The following is a 23,284-nucleotide window of genomic DNA, read 5'->3' as shown; positions in this document are numbered from 1 at the left end:
CTTCAAGTCCCAAGTAAGTCCCAAGTCTTTTTTGTCTTGGGCAAGTCAAGTCAAGTCCTATAATAAGTCAAGTCAAGTCACCTTAGGCGTATTGGCGTAATTTTAGCAGCAGAATATGAATTTAATACATTGAAAAGGCAATACATAAGTAAATGTCAGTAAACATCCCTGGCACATGTGCCCAACCTGTTAAATATTTGCATTTTAAATACTCATGTTCTGTAAAATACATAAAACAAAACAGTAATAATGTCACAAAGTTATTTATTGATGGCAAAATTGACTGCAAGATTGAAAGCCAACTAAGTTTCTCACATTGTCATCAGCCAACAAGAAAAATAAACAGAGAATTGGCATTCTGTTATGTGCATAGTTAAAAGAGGGTAGGACGACACCTTGGGTTAACAGGGGCATGAGCTCCTCCAATCTCTAATCACGTCAGATGAGATGATTATTATTAATAAGATACACATGGAGAAACCTGAAGTGACTTTGATGTACGTTTGCGCCAGTAAAAAAAAAAAAAACCCAAAGGATAGAGAAATGTGTCAGACATAATTTAGGTCTCAAAAAGAAGACCTGTTCGCCCGTGCAAAAGTGACATCATCTTACCCCATATGACAAGCTACAGAGGTGTGTGCAAAAGTGCTCTCTCCCTCTCCGAGGCTGCCTCAGCCTGTGCGGAGCGGGGACATATAGAACGACTTTGGCGCGGGAGTCTTGGTTCCCGCTATAATAGATTGTTATGAAAATAAAATGTTAAATGAAATATGCATCCCGCGCATTCCTTTCCACAGGAACTTTGCTCACAACGTTTCGGTCGTGGCTAACGCACTGTCCTCCTTACCACAAGTGCAACGTTTCGGGAACAATACGGAAAGGACAGTGCGCGGGATTCATCTTTCCTTGAACAATTACCCAGAGACTTTTTAAATTACCTCACTGGGAAATATCCAATGCACCTGTTCAGTTACAGAGTTGTGATCTCTAAATTGTAGTCATTCAAACCATTGTTTTGGCGGCCTGGTAGCCTGATATACTAAATGTAAATTCATGGTTTGGATGACTGCACAATTTATTTTCATAACACTGTGTTACAGCGGGAACTGAGACTCCCGCACACAGTCAGCCTGTTTTGCAGAGTTTAGTATTGCTGCTAGCCTGTATTCAAATAGCGAGTGGCATGCCGGTGAATCCAAATCGTGGCGCTTTTTTCAATAGTGCATGATAGGCAGTGGGACGGAGTTTTCTTTTCTTTTTTGATCGGGTAGTGTGACGAAAAAAATGTGCAGGTTGTTGCACTGCTATGATAAACTCCCCTGCCTCTATGCCCTATGGACAGTCTGGCTAATGTACATGAACACACTTACTGTACACGAATTTGTACTGCTCATGAATGTGTACATGTTCACAAGCTGACCATTAGTTTAACCCTGAAACAGAACAACAGGGTAGGAAGCTGCTTATGTTATTCAGCATCACGACTGCAAAGTACACAATCAACTTACTACTACTGATATACAATATCATTAAACTTGACGTAACTACATTGCTTACCAGCATTCACATAAGAATTTCACAATAATAAGCTGAATCCCTAGCTACATCTGCAACGGCTAAAATCCTCCTACCGCTCACTCTCGTGGCTAACATTGGCTAACGAGGAGTTTAGCTGCTATCACCAAATAACAACACATTAAAAGACCCACTGACAACTTTTTACACCACGTAATATGTATATTTATTGTTTTATTGATGTATTGTGAAATAAAATATCCAAAACTCAACTTAAATAAAGGGTCGTCTTTGTAGAAATTCAAGAATTTCAGAGCTGATTTTGTGTTTTTTGCTCCGGCTTCTACAAGCGCCATGAGCCATTTGCCCGTTTTTGCCGCTAGGGCGAGTGATGTCACATCAGTGCATGTCGATCTGGATTGCATGAAAACAAAACATGGCTCATGTCGAAGACGATCACTTCTCTTATATATATTATATATTCTCTTATATATTATAGTCTGTCAGTATTTCGATTTCTATAATAAGACACGGAGGAGGGGGTGATGAAAGGAATTTGTTGTCATTTTTTTTTCTTTTAGGGTATAGGAAAAAACATGCCGGATGACATCTTATATCTATCACTCCACACATATATCATGTATAGGGGAGAGTGGGGTAAGATGAGCCACTTTTTACATTTTTCATCATAACTACATGTTAAAGCCATTTTTGCTTCCAGTCTACACACCATACCAAATTTCAAAGTGTACTGTTACTATCTGAGCAAAACATAATTGATAAGCTCTTATGGTTAGAGTGATATTACCTCTTGAAAAAAAAATGTCAAGTGGCTCAACTTACCCCATGCACGGGGTAAGATGAGCCACTGTGTGGGGTAAATTGAGCCAACACAAAACATGTTAGGTTAACAAAGTAAACAACTTTTATTATTAGAAATGCAATCAATGAATCAAGTCAAGTCAATCAAGTGGGGGATAGGGCCGTTGCATAGAGAAGGGGAGATGAAGAGAGAGGTGATAGAACGAGATGGGATAGGGAGGGATAGATAGATGGATAGAGAGAGAGATATGCGTAGATGGATAGAAAGAGGGATGGTTAGAGAGGGAATGAGAGATATACTATATTATAGAAATTACTAAAACAGTAGAACAGTGCCAAAAGAATCTTATTTCTTTCAGTAGGTTAAAACATTGCTAAAACATGCAGCAATCATTCCATCAATCATTCAATCATTTCATCATTATTCAATGTTCCAAGCATTCAAATGTCAAGGGAACACCATTTGCCTCTCCCTCCGTGCTGCCCCCCCAACAGTAAAGGGGCGGGGCAATTTTTTCACAATATCCTGTCTTGACAGGACAGCCTCATCTTTCTCTTTGAAGACCAAGGTTGGCTTTCTTGCAGAGCCATGGCATGACCGGCTTCTTTTGAGAAATCTTGCCTCTATTTCGAAGACATCCAATTTGATTATCTGGCCAATGAAGAAATGCACTTTCTTCTTCCCCGTGTATTTTGCCACAACATAATCCCCCACATCTAACAACTGGTCTTCCTCATCTGATGTCATATTCATATATATGTATGTTGTTGTCATATACGACCAGTAAATGTGAAAACTTAAGTGTCATCCATATTGGGTAAGCTCAGCCACCAATGGGGTAAGTTGAGCCAGTGGCTCAACTTGCCCCACATCTAATGGCTCATCTTACCCCATGGCCACCATTTTGTAGAAAAATGCTAATAAAGGGGATTAGGCTAATCAAAATTATTTTTATTAGCATTCATATCATAGCTTAGAAAGCCACTAACTTAACCCTAATGTGTCTAAATATTATTCTACTTTTGTCTTCTCTAAATCATCTTCACTGTGGACAAACATGGAATTGACTTAGAAAGCACAAAAACACATTTTTATAAATATGTCCCTCACCTAGTTTGACATGTGGTGCTCCTCTCCACAAGTGTAAGTAAATGGTCCCGGCCCCCTTTGAATGTGGTCACATGGTCACATTTGTTTACTGTTTCTTAGAAACAGGGGGTGGCTCATCTTACCCCCTGGCTCATCTTACCCCGCTCTCCCCTATTATCCTAACTAAATATATGAAACAAGGTATTAGCCTTTCAGTTGTTGTACATTACTGGTATTAGCTGCTTTGGCCTATTGATAAGTAATATGCAATGGTATAAGACGCATTTGTGACGTTACAACAAATTTTAAACAACATACATGTATTGAATAACAACACAGCCACATACCCTGGCTCGTTCTCTTTTGGCAAAGGCACCACCGGACTTTCGCTTTTTGACCGCCCCTTCGGGGGGTCTGCTGTCATCTGTTTCTCTTTTGACAGATTGATTCGGCCCGGGCCTGTCAAACAACGTCGGCACAGCTGACTCCTCCAACACCAGTGGATAAGTTGGATCAAACGTTCTTCGAGTTCTGGACGACAAAGTGAAACAGTGCTCCTCGAAATGTGCTGAACAGAGATGTGACCATTTTGTTGACTTCCAGTTCGCACGTGTTTTGGAAACGTTTCTTTCCCACTCTTTTGCTATTTCAGGGTGTTTTTTCCAAGGAAAGGAATGGAGTTTCACTCCTTCCGACGTGGTGTTAGAACACCCGTAAGCCACACATATAATCCCTTTTCGGTTAGACGTCATTTAACTTTTTCACGCAAGGAAATCACAACAAAACCACAGCTCAATATCACAAGACTTGTGAGAACTGAACCAACATAGTGACTTGTAAACAAAAACGACACACTGATGTGACGTCACTTCCGGCATCTCTGAATGAGCCCAGTTCTTATCCAGGTCAATCTCCCTGCACAAAATTTAAAATTACTTCTGATGTTTAAAACGGACAGTTAAACCAAGAATTAAAACCAGAATTTATCTTTGGAGTCATATATTGTTTGTTTAAAAATTAATACGAAATGACTGTCAGTGGGTCTTTAATAAACTTACTGGGCAGAATGAATCTTCAAATGCTGGACGAAATTGGAGGTCGTGGTCTGGCTGTCAGAAATCGTCAAGTTGCAAATCTTGCACTGCGCCGTTCGTCGTTTACCTTCTAGGCAGTAGCCCTTGAAGCCGAAAGTGATTACTCTTGGGATGGCTGACATGATGATATGATGTGAAATCTGTGAACACATCGTGGCATGGGGCGTGCCGGTATATAGCCCACGCAGAGAGCGTGCCTGATGGACAGGGCGGTGACAACGCAACGGCAGTGCAATCAAAATTACTGAAGTATGTGCATATTACATTTTATTTTCACAATAAAAACACGATGGAAATAACACAAGTCACTCAAGTCATCGTGAGTCAAGTCAAGTCAAGTCCCGAGTCTTAAACTTCCAAGTCCGAGTCAAGTCTCAAGTATTTTCATGTTTTGTCAAGTCACAAGTCATGAAAACAGTGACTCGAGTCCAAGTCCCCAAGTCTCAAGTCCCCACCTCTGCTACATACTATGCCCATTTATGTACCAGCATGCAAAATTTGAGCCTCCTACATGGTTTAGTTCTTGAACTATGGGCTTGTGAATTTTGACAAAAGAGTCTGAACAAAATTGACACCCCCCTCCCCCAGTAAAACTGGCTGTAACATGGAAAGTATACATCTTACAGTCAAATAAATTTACAGTGTTTCTCCTAGGTAACATGGGTACATCTGGTGATTTTTTTCAGAATTTTTTGAGACCTAAGTACGCTGGCCCCGGTTGATTTGACGTGGAATAACCCACAGGCATTTAGCAGATGCTCTTATCCAGAGTGACATAGAACATACCCAGAGCAGCATGGGGAGCAGTTGAGGGTTAGGTACAGTACCTTACTTAAGGGCACTTCAACCATTCCTGCTGGTCCAGGGGATTGAACCAGCAACCTTTTGGTCCCAAAGCTGTTTCTCTAACCTTTAGACCGTGGCTTCCCTCAAAGAGAGTGCGAGCACCTGCTGATTGCTCTGTCTTGCTAATTAGACCAATCAGTGTTCTGTGTAGGCGGGCTTTACATCTTTTCTCCCGAACTGAGCGAGAGAGAAAGAGAGCGCACATGCTGATTGGTCTGTCTTGTTAAGTAGACCAATCAATGTTCTGTGTGAGCGGGCTTTACATCTTTCTCTCCCAGACCAAGTGTACATCAGTTCAGTGTATATAGGCCGATCTCATTTGGATTGCAGACGAGAGAAAATTATTCCAAGTATCACATATAACCGCCCCAGACAATATAATAATGATACCTGATGCTTTTGTATCTTTTAGGGACCACATCTTTTATGGATTGTTGAAAATCACCATTTTTATAGTAATTATTCCAGAGTTGCATCAGTAAAGTTCCAACAAAATCAGTTCAATCCCCTCAGTGATCCAGCCGTGTTCTCGTTTACGAAATTCCGGGAAAGCCAATTACAGCAGGTGTGTGTGTGTGTGTGTCTAAAATAACCACGGCGTAATATCTAATTATAGATTACTAGACTCTGAATTCACCGAAATGGCAATCAAATACCTTAATAAAATAAATATCTGTGGTGAATCTTCATTTCATTCAGACTTTTTATTGCATTTTTCTTTTTGCATGGTTCACATTAAGACATGATCGTAAAAATTTGGGGGGGGGGGATTTTACGACAGTGCCGAACTTGGTGTATTTTCATTCACAACATGATTGGTCACCCTTATCATGTCCAACTCGTTTTCTTTTCAGTTTAATTTTTTTTTAATTAAGTTATACTGAAGTATAACTTAATTTAAAAAAAATTTAAACTGAAAAGAAAACGAGTTGGACATGATTTTACTGGATTAATCAAGATTTAACGTTATTTCCTCCAGAAGCTCTGAATTTGGTCGAGTCGAACTCTTAAAACTGCAGATCAGGTAACGGGTAACACCACATGCACCATAATGGGGCACTCGATAGTTTTTGTTTCTTGTTTCAGTTAAAGTTTGAGTTTTATTGAAATATTATAAGTCATTAAAGCATAATGATTGTAACTATACCTGCTTTTTGATAAACTCTGTTAATCATGTTCCTTTCATTGAACTACTAAATACATAGTAATAAAAAGGTTATGGCTAGGATGAGTGAAAAATCTTGCTGCTTGTCCGACTGGACAAGTGGATTAAAAAAAGTTAATGTCGAGCCCTGAGCAGGGTGCAATACATCGTATGTTGCGAGTCATTCCTCCTGTAACCATCAATAGAAGATATTTATGGTCCTCGTATCAGTTTGGATGATGTCCTCATGCATGCATGTTTATATTTTTCAAATAAATACACAGGTTATTATAGAAAATCACATGCACTGACTGGTCGAGAAATTCAGAGTATTTCTCATTAATCACCTTGAGCGACTTGGCCAAATGGCAGGCAATCCCTTTGTCACAGTAAGTGAGGAAAAATTATAATTGATGAAAGAAAATGCTGTTCCTAAAAGCACTAAAGATGCTACGAAGTTTGGTCTAAAACTATCCAAAAGGTGTAACTGTGATTGATTTTACCGATTTCAAAACAAAGTATTTTATGTGATTCACTGTAGAGAAGTGACAAGTCTGTGCTGCACCGTTATTACAATTGCATGCCACTTTTGAAGTTTGATTTTTAATATGAATTTTTTTTTAAATAAATCACACCTGTGTATTTATACTAAAACAATTATCCACCTCAGTGAATATCAGTGAAGAATAACTTTGACTTCGTCTCAATTATTATTCACTGAAATTCACTTCGCTCTTAATGAATAATTGTTTATATATAACAATTATTCCATGAAATCGAGTCGTACATGAGCTGATAGTCGACGAGGCGCATAGCACCAAGTTGTCTATAAGCCATATACAACAAGATTAAATGGAATAACTTTTATTCTATCCACAGTCACTGGATTTTGAGAAAGAGCTTTTTTTTTTGCAATTTTGATAAGTAAAAACTTTATACAAAATTTCCGACAATCATTTCCGCTTAGAATGTAAACAAACTGGCGAAATCACAGGAGCAATTTGTGAAAAATGTGAGAAGAATAATTCTGGAAAAAGAGAGACGTTCTTACCATCAAATACTTTTATTTCATATTTTGTTCCTGTGTTTTGTATTTTTGGGGTTTTGTTTTGTATTTTTTGTGATTTTTGTTTTGGGGTTTCGTTCTCGGTTGGTTCAGCAACACGCGCCGCCATTTTGTTTTTCTCTACTCACGGTATATAAGCCAATCAGAGCGTGTGATTGCTCATATCCAGTGAATGTGTTCTATCCACATTCACTGGATATGAGCAATTGCATGCTCTAATCAGATTATACATACATACATATGCGCATGCACAAATGAACTAACCCTGAGCTCCTCTGTAATACGTCGAAGCGATGCACTTGAATCTTTCCTGACCTGCAGTGTCCCACCTACAACAAGACAGAAAAGTGGGTAACTATTCAGTGGTTTGTGAGATTGAGTGATATGCTAAACTATGCTCAATACTTACAACTGAAGGCTGAATGGAACTCCAAGCACCTCAAACCGCTCCATCTCAAAGTCTACACCAATGGTAGCTTTGTAATTTTTGTCAAAGGTATCTTTGCAAAATCTAGCAAAGTACATGAAAAAAGTTAAAACACTTAAATTAATCCATAAGCCTTAATATTTTACTGTTCTGTATGCTACACAATGTTAAAAGAGGGTTTCTTGGTAAATATTAAACAGTGGTTTCTTCACCTTTTCACCTAAAAAAAAAAAGCTTACCGATTAATCAGACAAGTTTTCCCTACAGCCAAGTCTCCCACTACAATAACCTTAGAGATTTTAAACCTGTTGGAAAAAGAGAGAGAGAATTATAATCTGTTAAACAGCAAATGATATTGTCATTAGTAACAAATTGATTGTAATTTAGACAAATCAAACAAGGATTCGAATGAGGCACAGGATTATAGATGAAAGCTTTTCTTATGATTTCCTCTCATGCATTAAAATGCCTATAAATACAGCACATTAGCTCAGTTAAGAAAATGATTAAGAGAACAAGGATTTCAAATCAAGAAAATTGTTTAAATTCAATCCTGAAAACAGTGCATTACACTGTAAATGTTTGCGTTTTCAGTGTAATGAAGAAATCAATAATTGGCTGATGTTGTCAACTAGTACCTTAGAGCAGGGAGGAAAAAAAAAAAAAGACCTGGGACTAAGACGACTTTAAATTGGCACTGAAAATGTCGACTCACCCTACAGTGCCAGTTCTCTGCTCCTGGCAAGCTGTCTTGACCTTTGTATTAAATCCATCTTCTGTGTGTAAAGTGGCCCCTTTACTGAAGCACTAAAGCAAATGAGATACAGACACTTGGTCATCTTAAATGAGAGAAATTACAAGACAAAATTAATACCAGAACCACTACCACTGATTTTTAAATCGGGCTACACTGACATTAAAGTCAGACAGAAACTTCCTAAAAGTTCCCGGTATCGTAACAACAGAGGATGCAGTTTCTTCACTTCAGCTGATGAAGTAGAGCGGCGGCTACAATTACCAACACCTTAATCTTTTGGCCATTGCAAAAGTAGAAAAGACTTTCAATGCATAAATTGTGCATGAATAATTTACTCAAACTTCCACTGGAAAAAACGAGTTGATTCCTGATTACTTAGCGCATCAGATCACGTGACACTGTTCCACAATTATCAACATCCAAATGATTATTTATTAAAAAAAAAAAATTAGAATATGGTATTAAAACAGTTTTTATTTAAAATTTGTTTTACATAGACTTGTATTTAGTACAAAATACCTTATAAATATATCGATGTCTGTGTTTACGTAAACAAGTAATTCTAATGTTTGTAAACAAATGAACTAATGTTTAACCTGTGTCAGAAAATCTTTGTTCCACTAAGTATTTTCGTAGATCACATTTTGTTAATCATTCATTGTTTGTATTAATTTCTAGTTTTGTAGTTTACCAATAAATATCAACAGGCAATTGACATTGTAACCACATGAAAATCCACGTCAAAGGTCGCATGTCATTCCTCGAACCAAAATATAAATCTCATCTCATTATCTCTAGCTGCTTTATCCTTCTACAGGGTCGCAGGCAAGCTGGAGCCTATCCCAGCTGACTACGGGCGAAAGGCGGGGTACACCCTGGACAAGTCGCCAGGTCATCACAGGGCTGACACATAGACACAGACAACCATTCACACTCACATTCACACCTACGGTCAATTTAGTGTCACCAGTTAACCTAACCTGCATGTCTTTGGACTGTGGGGGAAACCGGAGCACCCGGAGGAAACCCACACGGACACGGGGAGAACATGCAAACTCCACACAGAAAGGCCCTCGCCGGCCACGGGGCTCGAACCCAGGACCTTCTTGCTGTGAGGCGACAGCGCTAACCACTACACCACCATGCCGCCCCAAAAATATAAATGTCTACTGATATTGTAATATGTGGTAGATATTTACAACAAACTGCAAAAAAAAAAAAATGTTCTGAATGGAATAGAAAAATGTGAATATTTCAAGCATGTAATTTTTGATATGCTAGGAATTTAATTCTGGTCCAATTCTATTTATTGCAGTAGGATTCCAAATACTCTAAGCATTCCATTCTATTATGAATCAGAAATTATCACAGCACTTTTATTTTTTTAAAGTACTTCATCTACTTCAACAATTACACACAGATTTACAGCTGTTATGGATCAATGTCACTTAATTCCACAGGGTGTCGATAATGGTGGACACCAGTGAAAGGTGATCACCATCATCGACACCTCACGTGACTTCTCAAACGTGCGTTTAAATGGCGACTGTCAAATGAAAGAGTAAGGCCAAGTTTACATTAGACCGTATCTGTCTCGTTTTCTTCGCGGATGCACTGTCCGTTTACATTAAACCGCCTGGAAACGCCGGGAAACGGGAATCCGCCAGGGTCCACGTATTCAATCCAGATCGTGTCTGGTCCGGTGCTGTGTAAACATTGAGAATACGCGGATACGCTGTGCTGAGCTCTAGCTGGCGTCATCATTGGACGACGTCACTGTGACATCTACCTTCCTGATTCGCTGGCGTTGGTCATGTGACGCGACTGCTGAAAAACGGCGCGGACTTCCGCCTTGTATCACCTTTCATTAAAGAGTATAAAAGTATGAAAATACTGCAAATACTGATGCAAATACTGCCCATTGTGTAGTTATGATTGTCTTTAGGCTTGCCATCCTTCCACTTGCAAGTGGTAAGTGATATGCGCCGAGATCACACACACAGCGGCTCAGTCCCGAATCATTGCTTGTGCACTTCACTCGCACGCTCTGTGAGCTGCGCAGGGCCGGAGTGCGCACCCTCCAGAGGGCACTCGCTGTTCAGGGCGGAGTGATTTGGAGCGCAGGATGCTTGCGGAGCCGAGCGTATCCGTGTATTGGTGTTGCTATGTGCACGCAAATCGTGTATTGGTGTTGCTGTGTGCACACTAATCGTTTTAAAAACATTAATCTGATGATCCGCTGATACGGTCTAATGTAAACTTGGCCTAAGAAACAAAGTAGATTTCGACAAGGAGATCGTGAAATATTGGTGAATTTGATCAGTAAAAACATGTCCATGATCTTTCCACCATGTTTACCTGCGATGATGTTGTCTGGGTTTTCCTCAAATTGCTGATCGTGCTAAAAAAAACAAAACTTCCATTTCAGGTAACGAGCTGTGTCAGATGACAAGATCAAAGGGCGGGGGGTGTCTTCCAGTTGATTAATTAACCAATAATAACTTGTAACTGAAACTTACCTTTGTAAAATTGTTTTTTATTGTTAAATCTGAAAAGGTGTCTAACTGTAGCTGCCGCTCTACTTCTATATAAAATGTCCTGTTTGTATTTACAGTAGCAGACAAAAGTTTGGACACCTATTTCAATGGTGTTTTTTTTTTTTAATTAGATGAGAATGAATGAATGAGAAGACACTTCAGGTCTTAAAGTAATGATGGATGTCGTTTCTCTTTACTTAGTTGAGCTGTTCTTGACATATGGTTTACTACAGTTGTGGGATAGGGCCTAATTAACTTTTGAAAAAGCACACCTGTTAATTGAAAAGCGTTCCAGGTGACTACCTCATGAAGCTGGTTAAGATAATGCCAGTAGTGTGCAAAGTGTCAAGGTAAACAGTGGATACTCTGAAGAATCTCTAAAATACGAAACAAATTTTGTTTCTTTAAACATTTTTTGTTTACTATATAATCCCATATGTGTTCCAGGTGTTATTTGATAGTTTTGATGTCTTCAGAGTTCTACAATGTAGAAAAAAAGAGTCAAAATACAGAAAAACCCATGTACGAGTGTGTGTGTCAAATTTTGACTGGTACTTCACTTCTCTGCCATGTTTACAAACTAGTTATACAGTGGTGCTTGAAAGTTTGTGAACCCTTTAGAATTTTCTATATTTCTGCATAAATATGACCTAAAACATCATCAGATTTTCACACAAGTCCTAAAAGTAGATAAAGAGAACCCAGTTAAACAAATGAGACAAAAAATATTATGCTTGATCATTTATTTATTGAGGAAAATGATCCAATATTACATATCTGTGAGTGGCAAAAGTATGTGAACCTTTGCTTTCAGTATCTGGCGTGACCCCCTTGTGCAGCAATAACTGCAACTAAACGCTTCCGGTAACTGTTGATCAGTCCTGCACACCGGCTTGGAGGAATTTTAGCCCATTCCTCCGTACAGAACAGCTTCAACTCTGGGATGTTGGTGGGTTTCTTCACATGAACTGCTCGCTTCAGGTCCTTCCACAACATTTCGATTGGATTAAGGTCAGGACTTTGACTTGGCCATTCCAAAACATTAGCTTTATTCTTCTTTAACCATTCTTTGGTAAAACGACTTGTGTGCTTAGGGTCGTTGTCTTGCTGCATGACTACCTTCTCTTGAGATTCAGTTCATGGACAGATGTCCTGACATTTTCTTTTAGAATTCACTGGTAGAATTCATTGTTCCATCAATGATGGCAAACCATCCTGGCCCAGATGCAGCAAAACAGGCCCAAACCATGATACTACCACCACCATGTTTCACAGATGGGATAAGGTTATTATGGTGGAATGCAGTGTTATGTTTGGAGAAAGGAAAACACTTCTCATTTAAACCAAAAAGTTCTATTTTGATCTCATCCATCCACAAAACATTTTTCCAATAGCCTTCTGGCTTGTCCTCATGATCTTTAGCAAACTGCAGACGAGCAGCGATGTTCTCTTTGGAGAGCAGTGGCTTTCTCCTTGCAATCCTGCCATGCACACCATTGTTGTTCAGTGTTCTCCTGATGGTGGACTCATGAACATAAACATTAGCCAATGTGAGAGAGGCCTTCAGTTGCTTAGAAGCTACCCTGGGGTCCTTTGTGACCTTGTTGACTATTACACGCCTTGCTCTTGGAGTGATCATTGCTGGTCAACCACTCCTGGGGAGGGTAACAATGGTCTTGAATTTCCTCCATTTGTACACAATCTGTCTGACTGTGGACTGGTGGAGTCCAAACTGTTCGGAGATGGTTTTGTAACCTTTTCCAGCTTGATGAGCATCAACAACACTTTTTCTGAGGTCCTCAGAAATCGCCTTTGTTCGTGCCATGATACACTTCCACAAACGTGTTATGAAGATCAGACTTTGATAGATCCCTGTTCTTTAAATAAAACAGGGTGCCCACTCACACCTCATTGTCATCCCATTGATTGAAAACACCTGACTAATTTCACCTTCAAATTAACTGCTAATCCTAGAGGTTCACATACTTTTGCCACTCATAGATATGTAATATTGGATCATTTTGCTCAAATAAATGACCAAGTATAATATTCTTGTCTAATTTTTTTTTAAACTGGATTCTCTTTATCTACTTTTAGGACTTGTGTGAAAATCTGATCTTGTTTTAAGTCATATTTATGCAGAAATATCAAATTCTAAAGGGTTCACAAACTTTCAATCACCACTGTATTTCTTCCTATTTTCTATAGTCTTGTGTACTAAACCCTTATAAACTAGAATAAACACGATAAACCACCACTAAATACCAGTGCTTTACAAAAATTTTAAACTTTACAAAACTTCTAAAACAATTATTTTTCCCCAAGAAACCTTTGCACAAACTCCTACCCTCAAAATTAAAGATGTGGTTAGTGAGGCAGAACATGTAGTGAATAAATAGCTGAATGATTCAACCATGTGAAGTCAGGCAGAGCTTGCTGTGATGAACGATATATTACCTTAGGAAGCTGGCTAATGATGCGGTCCTTGCGCACAGGAGGCAGGACACTCATGATGAAGGCCCTGTGGGTGAAACACAAGGGTATGAATTACACTTCACAATATGAGAAGATGAAACATTTCAGATCAAGTAGACTGAATGAACTTATGTTCTCTAACTTTTAGACCTCTGCTGTAAAAGCTGCTGAAACTGGCTGCCACTCACGCGGTGCCGGAAGCCATGTGCCAGTTTTTGTCTGCTTAAGCAGCTAAAAACTGGCACATGGCTTCCGGCGCCGTGCGAGTGGCAGCCAGTTTCAGCAGCTTTTACTTTTCTTACTGTTTTTGTTCTTTTTATCATCTTTAGTCGTACCCTTCTAAGCATTTAATCTTACTCGTTCGCATGCAAGTATGGATGTGCTTTTGGTGAGACTACTTTTTGTTTTTTGTTTTTTTTACTTGTTTTGGGACTTTTTAAAACAATATCAGGAGAGCCATCCGGTCATGGCTCGATTGTTTACACCCACAGTCAGCTGATGGCATTGCGCAGCACAAGGATGCGTTTCTCTGAGGAGAGACACAAGATCCCCATGAAAATAAGGACGATGACAAGGGGATGCAGAGCTAAGTACCGTGAGAGGAAAAGATGGTATAAACCATCCTGAATCTGGAGACCTGGAATGGGCAAACTAACTCAACGGGTTTTTTTTCAATAGGGTTTATTTTGCCCCCACTCCCTCCCCCACCCACCCACCAGAGCCCAGACCAATCAGCACCCTTATCTCTTACTGGCACACCTTCCCCCCCCAGGTTATCAGACTTCAGGTGCACCCTTCTCATACCCTTCAACCCCACCACCACCCTGCACTACCTCCCTCTCCCCATCTACTACAATCGGAGACACCCATCACCCAAAGAAAGCTACAGGTCCTGACGGCATCAACTCCAGACTGCTGAGGGACTGTGTAGATCAGCTCTGTGAAGTGATTCTGCACATCTTCAACCTGAGCCTCAGTCTGAAAAGGGTTCCTGTCCTGTGGAAAACCTCCTGTGTGGTTCTGGTTCCAAAAGACTGCACACCGCAGGGAGCGAAACCACTTTAGACCCTTGACCTCTCACCTGATGAAGACTGTGGAAAGGATCATCCTCAACCACCTCAGACCCCTCGTGAGTGCGAAATTGGACCCCCTGCAGTTTGCGTACCAACTAGGCATTGGTGTGGAGGATGTGGTTATCTATATGCTACACAGATCCTTGTTACATCTGGAGGATGCTGGAAGCGTGGTGAGTCATGTTTTTTTACTTCTCCAGTGCTTTCAACACGATTCACCCATCCTTGCTCAGGAGTAAGCCGGAAGGCGCTGGAATTGATGGTCACCTGTCTGCATGGACCATTGACTACCTTACTAGCAAGCCACAGTATGTCAGACTTCAGCACAGGAGCCCCCCCAGGGTACAGTACTCTCCCCCTTCCGCTTTACCCTGTACACCTCGGACTTCAGATATAACACACACATCTGCCATCTCCTGAAACCGACAATACAGCCATTGTTGGACATGTCAGAGGGGAACGAACAGGAAGGAATACGGGGGGGGGGGGGGGGGGGTCCATCAATAACTGTCAACTGGTGTGGAAATAACCTCCACACCAACGCCAGGAAGACAAAGAAGTTGGTGATTGATTTCCACAGGAGAGCACCACAGTGTACACCAGCAGACATTGAGATCATGAGGAATACACCTTAACAACAAACTGGACTGGACTATCAACAGAGGTGCTTTGTACAAGAAGGGCCAAAATCATCTCCACCTGCTACTGAGGTCCTTTAGAGTGTGCAAGACACTGGTGAGGACATTCTACGACACTGTGGTAGCATCTGCTATCTTCTTCGCCATGGTCTGTTGGGGATGTGAAAGCTCTGAGAGGGACAGGAAAAGGCTGGTGAAAAGGGCCAGCTCTGTCCTGGACTGCACTCTGAATTCCATTGAGGAGGTGTGTGAGAGGAGGACGTTAGCTAAGCTAATGTCAATCATGGACAACACCTCTCACCCCCTACACGGGACTGCTGGTGCTCTGAGCAGCTCCTCCAGCAGCAGGCTGCTGCACCCACAGTGCAAGAACGAATGCTATCGCAGGTCTTTTATCCCAACTGCTGCCAGACTTTTCAATGACAGCCTGGCATAATGTAGCACTGTTTATCAATGTCACTTTACTCACATCTCATCGCCATCATCTACTTATATCGAGCAACAATATTACTATTTGGTAATACAAAATTATTTTCATTTGCAAGTATTTTCTTACTCATGTCTCACTCTCAATTATTGTGTACAATTATGGCTTGTTTTACAATCAGGGTATGCAAGCTAAAAATCACATTTAACACATTATCTCCAATATCAAAAGGCTTGACTAAATAAACTTGGTTGTTTATTGTAGCCCTGTGATAGCTCTATTTACCATGCAAAAAAAATTTGGTGATAACGTTATTTTTGGTGAATGTATGGCAATGTGTCATATTTAGCAAAATTACTTGTGTCATTTAGAAAAAGTGCTTTTTTTGACCATAGGGAGCTCCAAAAGGGATGTACTTAAATCATTCTTTATACCATAAAACAAATATTTGGTTCCATATCATTGGAAACATAGTTAAGTTTTAATGTTGAATGCCAGTAAGTTTTCAGACTATTGTGATCAAATTAGTATGTAATTATGTCAAAAAAATGTCCTCTCCGAGACAGCTAATTTTTCAATATAAAATAACATATCTAAAATGATTATTTTCATCCTAAAATGTGGTCAAGATATTGGGACATAAATATTAGAGACAACTAACACAAAGCTTACAGCCTTATATTTAAAAGCACTATGGAAGTAGTGGATTCTGAATTGTAAAAAAAAAAAGTCCTCTCCGAGAATCACTTCATTTGTTTCTCCCATCTTATAGCAGATTACACAAAACTACCATACACGTCAAAAAATTACCTGAAATCTGTTATTTAACTTGTCCTTCACTTAAAAACTGGTACAAGAACCAGTTTGAATCAGTTTTAATTTTGGACCCCTGTGACACAAACTTTGTACCCTGATTGTAAAACAACCGTTATGTCCATAGCCTGTGCTTTTTTTGGTCATTTATTGGTTACTTTACACACACGCACACACACACACACACACATTCCATCCTCGTTAGTTATGTTATGAAATAGCATTCACTACCTAGTGCAATATTTCTATTTCAGTTGCCAATATTTTATTAGTGCAATATTTCTACTTCAGGTGAAGTAATACTCTTAAGTTTCACTCTTTTGTTGTGTACATTATGGCCTGTGTTTTTACCTTTTTTATTTTTATACATAAACATATACATATTTTCCCCTTTTTTAAAAATATTTATTGCACTCTTATTTGTTACTGTCTATTCCTGACTTCTATCTGCGAGCTGCTCCAACATGTAAATTTCCCCCACCGAGGGATGAATAAAAAAAGTTTCTCTCATCTTACCTTTTCTTTAAATAAATAAATAAATAAATATTTTAAAAAGATGGCTCTGAAGATGCCTCACTAATCCGTTATGTTAATCCTACAAATCTGTAGACAAAGAAAACTGAAGCGGCTAACGTGCATCCAAACTGCCATCTGTTTCCTACTTTTATCAAACCAAACCCTGCTCTGGCGTTTAGCATGCTAATTAGAGCAGAACATTAGTCTATTTTGACTAACGGAGTGTAAAGAGGTTTTTTAAGGCTTGGCCAAGTGTAAAAGTCTATATGTGGCTTTTCAAACAACATATAAAAGTTTAATCTCGCTTAATACTGTCCTAAAGAGAAAAAGAAAACGAGCTGCTAACAAAGCAGACCCTAGAAAAAAGTTCAGCTGGAAAATTCCAAACCGCAAACCTACCGTACTACCGCACTAAACAGTCTGCCTTCTTCTTTTCCTGCCGCTGGCCTTTCAGCGCACTGCTCAACTCAGCACACTGTTCAGTAGGGTAGTAGGTTTGCGGTTTGGGATGCAATCTTCTCCACTTACCTCAGCACAGATGTGATCTCACTTACTCTTTTTAAAAGCGTCGCTTTCAAGAAACAGTTGTTTTAAATTCACTTTAGTCCTATTTAGTATGTATGTTTGATGGCACCATGAATAAGAAAACTTGTTGTAAGCTACGGAAATGCCAGACTCCAGCCTACGGATTCATTCCGAGCGTCTTTTCTGTCTTCCCTCCCAAGAAAGCAGCAGCATACTGATGATACTCTCTACTGCCCTCTAGTGCTCGTTGTTCTTGGGGGGGAAACTGGTACACTGCTCAGGGTTTAAAGCTCATAGGCAACGGCTTTAATTTTATGCACATTTGAAAATTTATATGTTAAAAAACCCTCTGTAATTTTCTTCTGGTCCCAAGAAGTATTGTTAATAAGTAATAACTAAAATAAGTTAGCGCGGACCGTAGGTGTGAATGTGAGTGTGAATGGTTGTCTGTGTGTCAGCCCTGTGATGACCTGGCGACTTGTCCAGGGTGTACCCCGCCTTTCGCCCGTAGTCAGCTGGGATAGGCTCCAGCTTGCCTGCAACCCTGCAGAACAGGATAAAGCGGCTACAGATAATGAGATGAGATGAACTTAGCAAGGATCGTGGCGAATTTCTGTTCGGCTATTTCCGTGACCACTCGGCGTGACGTCATTTAAGACAAACAAACCGCTTGAGTTGAGTCCACTTCCGTTTATTTACATTGCCGTTCGGCTTGATTACAGACGTGCGTTCAGGAATTTCCAAAGAAAACCCCCATGCCTTATTGTTGTGCAGTGAACTGTAACAACGAGACCGGTTCAGGAAGAGGATTTTACCTTTTACCGAGAGAGGAGGAGCAAGTGGATTGGCTTTTACCGAAAGAGGAGAAGAGGCGGAGCGAGTGGGTTGGCTTTTACCGAAAAAGGAGAAGAGGCGGAGCAAGTGGGTTGGCTTTTACCGAAAAAGGAGAAGAGGCGGAGCGAGTGGGTTGGCTTTTACCGAAAAAGGAGAAGAGGCGGAGCGAGTGGGTTGGCTTTTTCCGAAGGAGGAGAAGAGGCGGAGCGAGTGGGTTGGCTTTTTTCCGAAAAAGGAGAAGAGGCGGAGCGAGTGGGTTGGCTTTTACCGAAAGAGGAGAAGAGGCGGAGCGAGTGGGTTGACTTTTTCCGAAAAAGGAGAAGAGGCAGAGCGAGTGGGTTGGCTTTTTCCAAAAGAGGAGCAAAGGCAGAGCCAGTGGGTTGGCTTTTACCGAAAAAGGAGAAGAGGCGGAGCGAGTGGGTTGGCTTTTTCCAAAAGAGGAGCAAAGGCAGAGCCAGTGGGTTGGCTTTTACCGAAAAAGGAGAAGAGGCGGAGCGAGTGGGTTGGCTTTTTCCGAAAAAGGAGAAGAGGCAGAGCCAGTGGGTTGGCTTTTACCGAAAGAGGAGAAGAGGCGGAGCGAGTGGGTTGGCTTTTTTCCGAAAAAGGAGAAGAGGCGGAGCGAGTGGGTTGTCTTTTACCGAAAAAAAGAGAAGAGGCGGAGTGAGTGGGTTGGCTTTTACCGAAAAAGGAGAAGAGGCAGAGCAAGAGGATTGGCTTTTTTCCGAACAAGGAGAAGAGGCGGAGTGAGAGGATTGGCTTTTACCGAAAAAGAAGAGGCGGAGTGAGTAGGTTGGCTTTTTCCGAAAGAGGAGAAGAGGTGGAGCGAGAGCGTTGGCTTTTTCAGAAAAAGGAGAAGAGGCGGAGCGAGAGGGTTGGCTTTTTCCGGAAGAGGAGACGAGGCAGAGAGAGTGGATTGTGCGTGTGAAACAAAATCAAGCAGTCAAAAAAAAAATGGAGCAGCAACGCTCAAGCAAAAAGGAGAAGATTGGAGGTAAACATTTTTACTTTTGCTTGCAATTGACAAGTCAAGAATCCTGAGGGATCCTGTACAATCATTGTGGAAATGAGACAAAGGGATATTTCCTCGCTTAGAGTCGGCTATAAATAGTATAATGCAGATGGCAGGCTAATATGGCCTACCGGCACACTGTCCAGTAATCGTTCCCTATATCCACTAGGGAGGGCGGTTTAATTATTTCTTCAAAAGGGCTCTTATTTAGTATTATGATGAAAGTAGGAATTTATCATAACTACCAGGATAAATCGTTTGGGCGCGAGTCTTGTTGAGGTCCGGGGTCACCGCGATCAGAGTCGGCCGAGTCGCTGTCCGATTCCAAGGCTGCACGGTCAAACCAGTGAGCCACATTCACCATAGGTTCATACATATATGTTTTCACCTCTCGATATTTAATTTGGAGAGTTCCTACTTCAAAATCACTATCACTTTCAGACATTCTACACAACCTCTCACGACCAAAGTCCGTACATGTGTGCTCGGTTCGCAAGTAAACACAGAACTGCTCCCTGTCTGTTTGCCTTGAATGACGTCAGATGACTGTCCCCTGGTGGTGAAAGTGCGCTTAAGTGAGATGTAAACAAACCTTCGGAAATTGGGCAAAGCAGTATATTTTAACCGTTTTATTCAATTTTAGGGTGCAAATTAGACACTAGGAAAATTGAATTCGCTTTTTGGGTCGTTCTTCTAGAAAATAAAGTCGATATTCTACGTTCCACCTCTGACCGTTGCCTATGACCATTAAAGGTTCTGACTGCAAAGTTGAATTCTGGGCAAAATGTTCTCTTTTGCTGTTGGAGTTTTGAGATGTTTCGCTGCTGCACACCAGTGATGTGCGGTGAGGTTTGTGGCTAGTGAGGCACTGACTTTTTCAAAATCAGATTTTCAAATATGCACCAAAATATTTGCCAAATACCGATTAGTTTCATATCTCATAGCAGCATTCTTTACATAAGGTACATTTGAAGGTACATATTTGGCCAAGGAAGAATGAAAAATGAATGGCGGTTCAGTAGCCTACCTCCAAAAAATACCATGGCGGACCACACAGGCCACACAGCGGGTACCATACACAGGACAAACCACACAGCACCACAGCAGATGCCACAGACAAAAAACACACGAACCACTGTGCTACAGACAGAACAGGCCACACAGCACCACGGCCGGTGCCACATACATCCATCACAAGGCACAGCATCACGGCGGATGCTCTCTCACACACACACAAACACACAGGATTCGAACACTGGTTTTACCTTTACTTGTAAATGAAGTCCATGCACCGCTCCTTCTGGACGAAAATCTCTGTGACTTTGGTGTAGAAATCCTCCTTGTCTTTTTTTAGTTTTAAAAGTCTCTTAGTCTCAATGGCGATGATTGCCAGGGATGAAAGACGTCCTTGGCCGGTGCGATTACAACTGTACGTTTTGAGTCTTTTCAGAGCAGAGAATGACCTTTCCACGGACACTGTTGTAGCCGGTATAGTGAGGGCCAGTTGAAGTAACTTGGACTGGCTGTGACAATGTCAGGATTCAAACTCAGCCATCCATTCTTTATCATGTCCCATTTTCCTTGAAAGGGATAGTTCGGGATTTTTGACATGAATCTGTATGGCATCCCCATCAATAGTGTCGTGCAAACACACTGAGTTACCCCTGACAGCATCCTGTGAGTCCAGTTCTTGTCCAGTTTTGGTCCAGACGAAAGTAGTCCGGCAAGTTTGTTGGGGTCACGAAAGTAAAATGTTTTTCGTCTCAAAACAGTTTGTGTTCAAAAGAGTGATATATTTGCATCACAAAACCGTTGTCAAATAAAAAGTCAGACCTCGAAATCGCTTGGCACTATTTTCTCTCCCTTCTTATCACTGCGCGCTGCCGCCAGGTGACAGCGAAACGCAGACCCACTAAGCTGGTGGGAGACCAAGGCTGCACTCTATCCACGGCTTACACACGTGATGGCACGGAGGATGTGTATAGTGGCAGCATCTGTCCCCCCAGAGAGGATCTTTTCAAAAGCAGGACAGATTATAACTGAGAGGAGAAATAGAATCAGAATTAACTAGTCAATTGCAGCAATTAAAGGAATAGGTAGGAAAAGGAAGGCGCAAAGACACCGCGCAGTGCCTGAAAATGGGTTTTCAGGCGCTGCGCACCCGTTTTCAGGCGCTGCGCGGTGTCTTTGCGCCTGCAGCGGTGCTTTGCCTGTGCTGTGGCTGAAAATAGTTCCAGATATAAATTGGTCTAGTAAATCCCTTCGTGTTAATTTGCATTGATATGTGTACTCGATGTGAATGTACAAGTCATGAGAAATAATTATAAAAAATCTTCCGAAAGAGCCGGCTCCTTATAGTAAGAAGAGCCAAAAGAGCCGAAATTCCCATCACTAGTAAACAATGAATGAAACAGCCGTGGCTGTCACCTGGCGGCAGCGCGCAGTGATAAGAAGGGAGAGAAAATAGTGCCAAGCGATTTCGAGGTCTGACTTTTTATTTGACAATGGATTTGTGATGCAAATATATCACTCTTTTGAACACATACTGTTTTGAGACGAAAAACATTTTACTTTCGTGACCCCAACAAACTTGCCGGACTACTTTCGTCTGGACCAAAACTGGACAAGAACTGGACTCACAGGATGCTGTCAGGGGTAAGTCAGTGTGTTTGCACGACACTATTGATGGGGATGCCATACAGATTCATGTCAAAAATCCCGAACTATCCCTTGAAAGTCCAACTTTGAGAAACCTTTCAGTTGAGCTATTACATCCTCCATTGTTGCAGTCAATCGGAACAAGCCAACAACAGTCCAAATTAAACTTTACGTGACCACCAAACAAGAATAACTGAGCTCACGTACGCCCTCTGCACTGCGGCAGAGCTACTGCCTGCCTCACCTCATGTCTTTTCAGTGCGGCTTTATGTCAAATTGTTAACACTAAATAAGGCCAAGTTTACATTAGACCGTATCTGTCTCGTTTTCTTCGCGGATGCACTGTCCATTTACATTAAAACGCCTGGAAACGCCGGGAAACGGGAATCCGCCAGGGTCCACGTATTCAATCCAGATCGTGTCTGGTCCGGTGCTGTGTAAACATTGAGAATACGCGGATACGCGGATACGCTGTGCTGAGCTCTAGCTGGCATCATCATTGGACAACGTCACTGTGACATCTACCTTCCTGATTCGCTGGCGTTGGTCATGTGACGCGACTGCTGAAAAACGGCGCGGACTTCCGCCTTGTATCACCTTTCATTAAAGAGTATAAAAGTATGAAAATACTGCAAATACTGATGCAAATACTGCCCATTGTGTAGTTATGATTGTCTTTAGGCTTGCCATCCTTCCACTTGCAAGTGGTAAGTGACGCGCATGCCCGACATGCACTGAGATCACACACACAGCGGCTCGGTCCCGAATCACTGCCTGTGTGCTTCACTCGCGCGCTCTGTGAGCTGCGCAGGGCCGGAGTGCGCACCCTCCAGAGGGCACTCGCTGTTCAGGGTGGAGTGATTTGGAGCGCAGGATGCCTGCGGAGCCGAGCGTATCCGTGTATTGGCGTTGCTGTGTGCACGCGAATCGTGTATTGGCGTTGCTGTGTGCACGCTAATCGTTTTAAAAACGTTAATCTGATGATCCGCTGATACGGTCTAATGTAAACCCCACCTTA

General features: G+C 41.3%; 1 protein-coding gene across 3 annotated transcripts in view; it reads right to left on the bottom strand.

The window, feature by feature from the left end:
- The window catches only part of rab34a (RAB34, member RAS oncogene family a), a 54,718-nt gene extending 36,761 nt beyond the window's left edge, over positions 1 to 17,957 (bottom strand). The window contains exons 1-6 of one of the 3 annotated variants that reach the window (XM_060943706.1): positions 17,769 to 17,957; positions 13,756 to 13,819; positions 8,720 to 8,811; positions 8,244 to 8,309; positions 7,987 to 8,088; positions 7,842 to 7,906 (exon numbers count right to left, since the gene is read on the bottom strand). In XM_060943706.1, coding sequence (XP_060799689.1) covers positions 7,842 to 7,906; positions 7,987 to 8,088; positions 8,244 to 8,309; positions 8,720 to 8,811; positions 13,756 to 13,809 — 379 coding nt within the window. In that variant the 5' untranslated portion in view covers positions 13,810 to 13,819; positions 17,769 to 17,957. The other 2 variants (XM_060943707.1, XM_060943708.1) reach the window with 2 other exon arrangements.
- Between the last annotated feature and the right edge of the window lie 5,327 nt (positions 17,958 to 23,284).

The sequence above is a fragment of the Neoarius graeffei genome, chromosome 17 (genome assembly GCF_027579695.1).
Source record: "Neoarius graeffei isolate fNeoGra1 chromosome 17, fNeoGra1.pri, whole genome shotgun sequence".
Lineage (NCBI taxonomy): Eukaryota > Metazoa > Chordata > Actinopteri > Siluriformes > Ariidae > Neoarius > Neoarius graeffei.
This window is presented reverse-complemented; position numbering and strand designations above follow the sequence as displayed.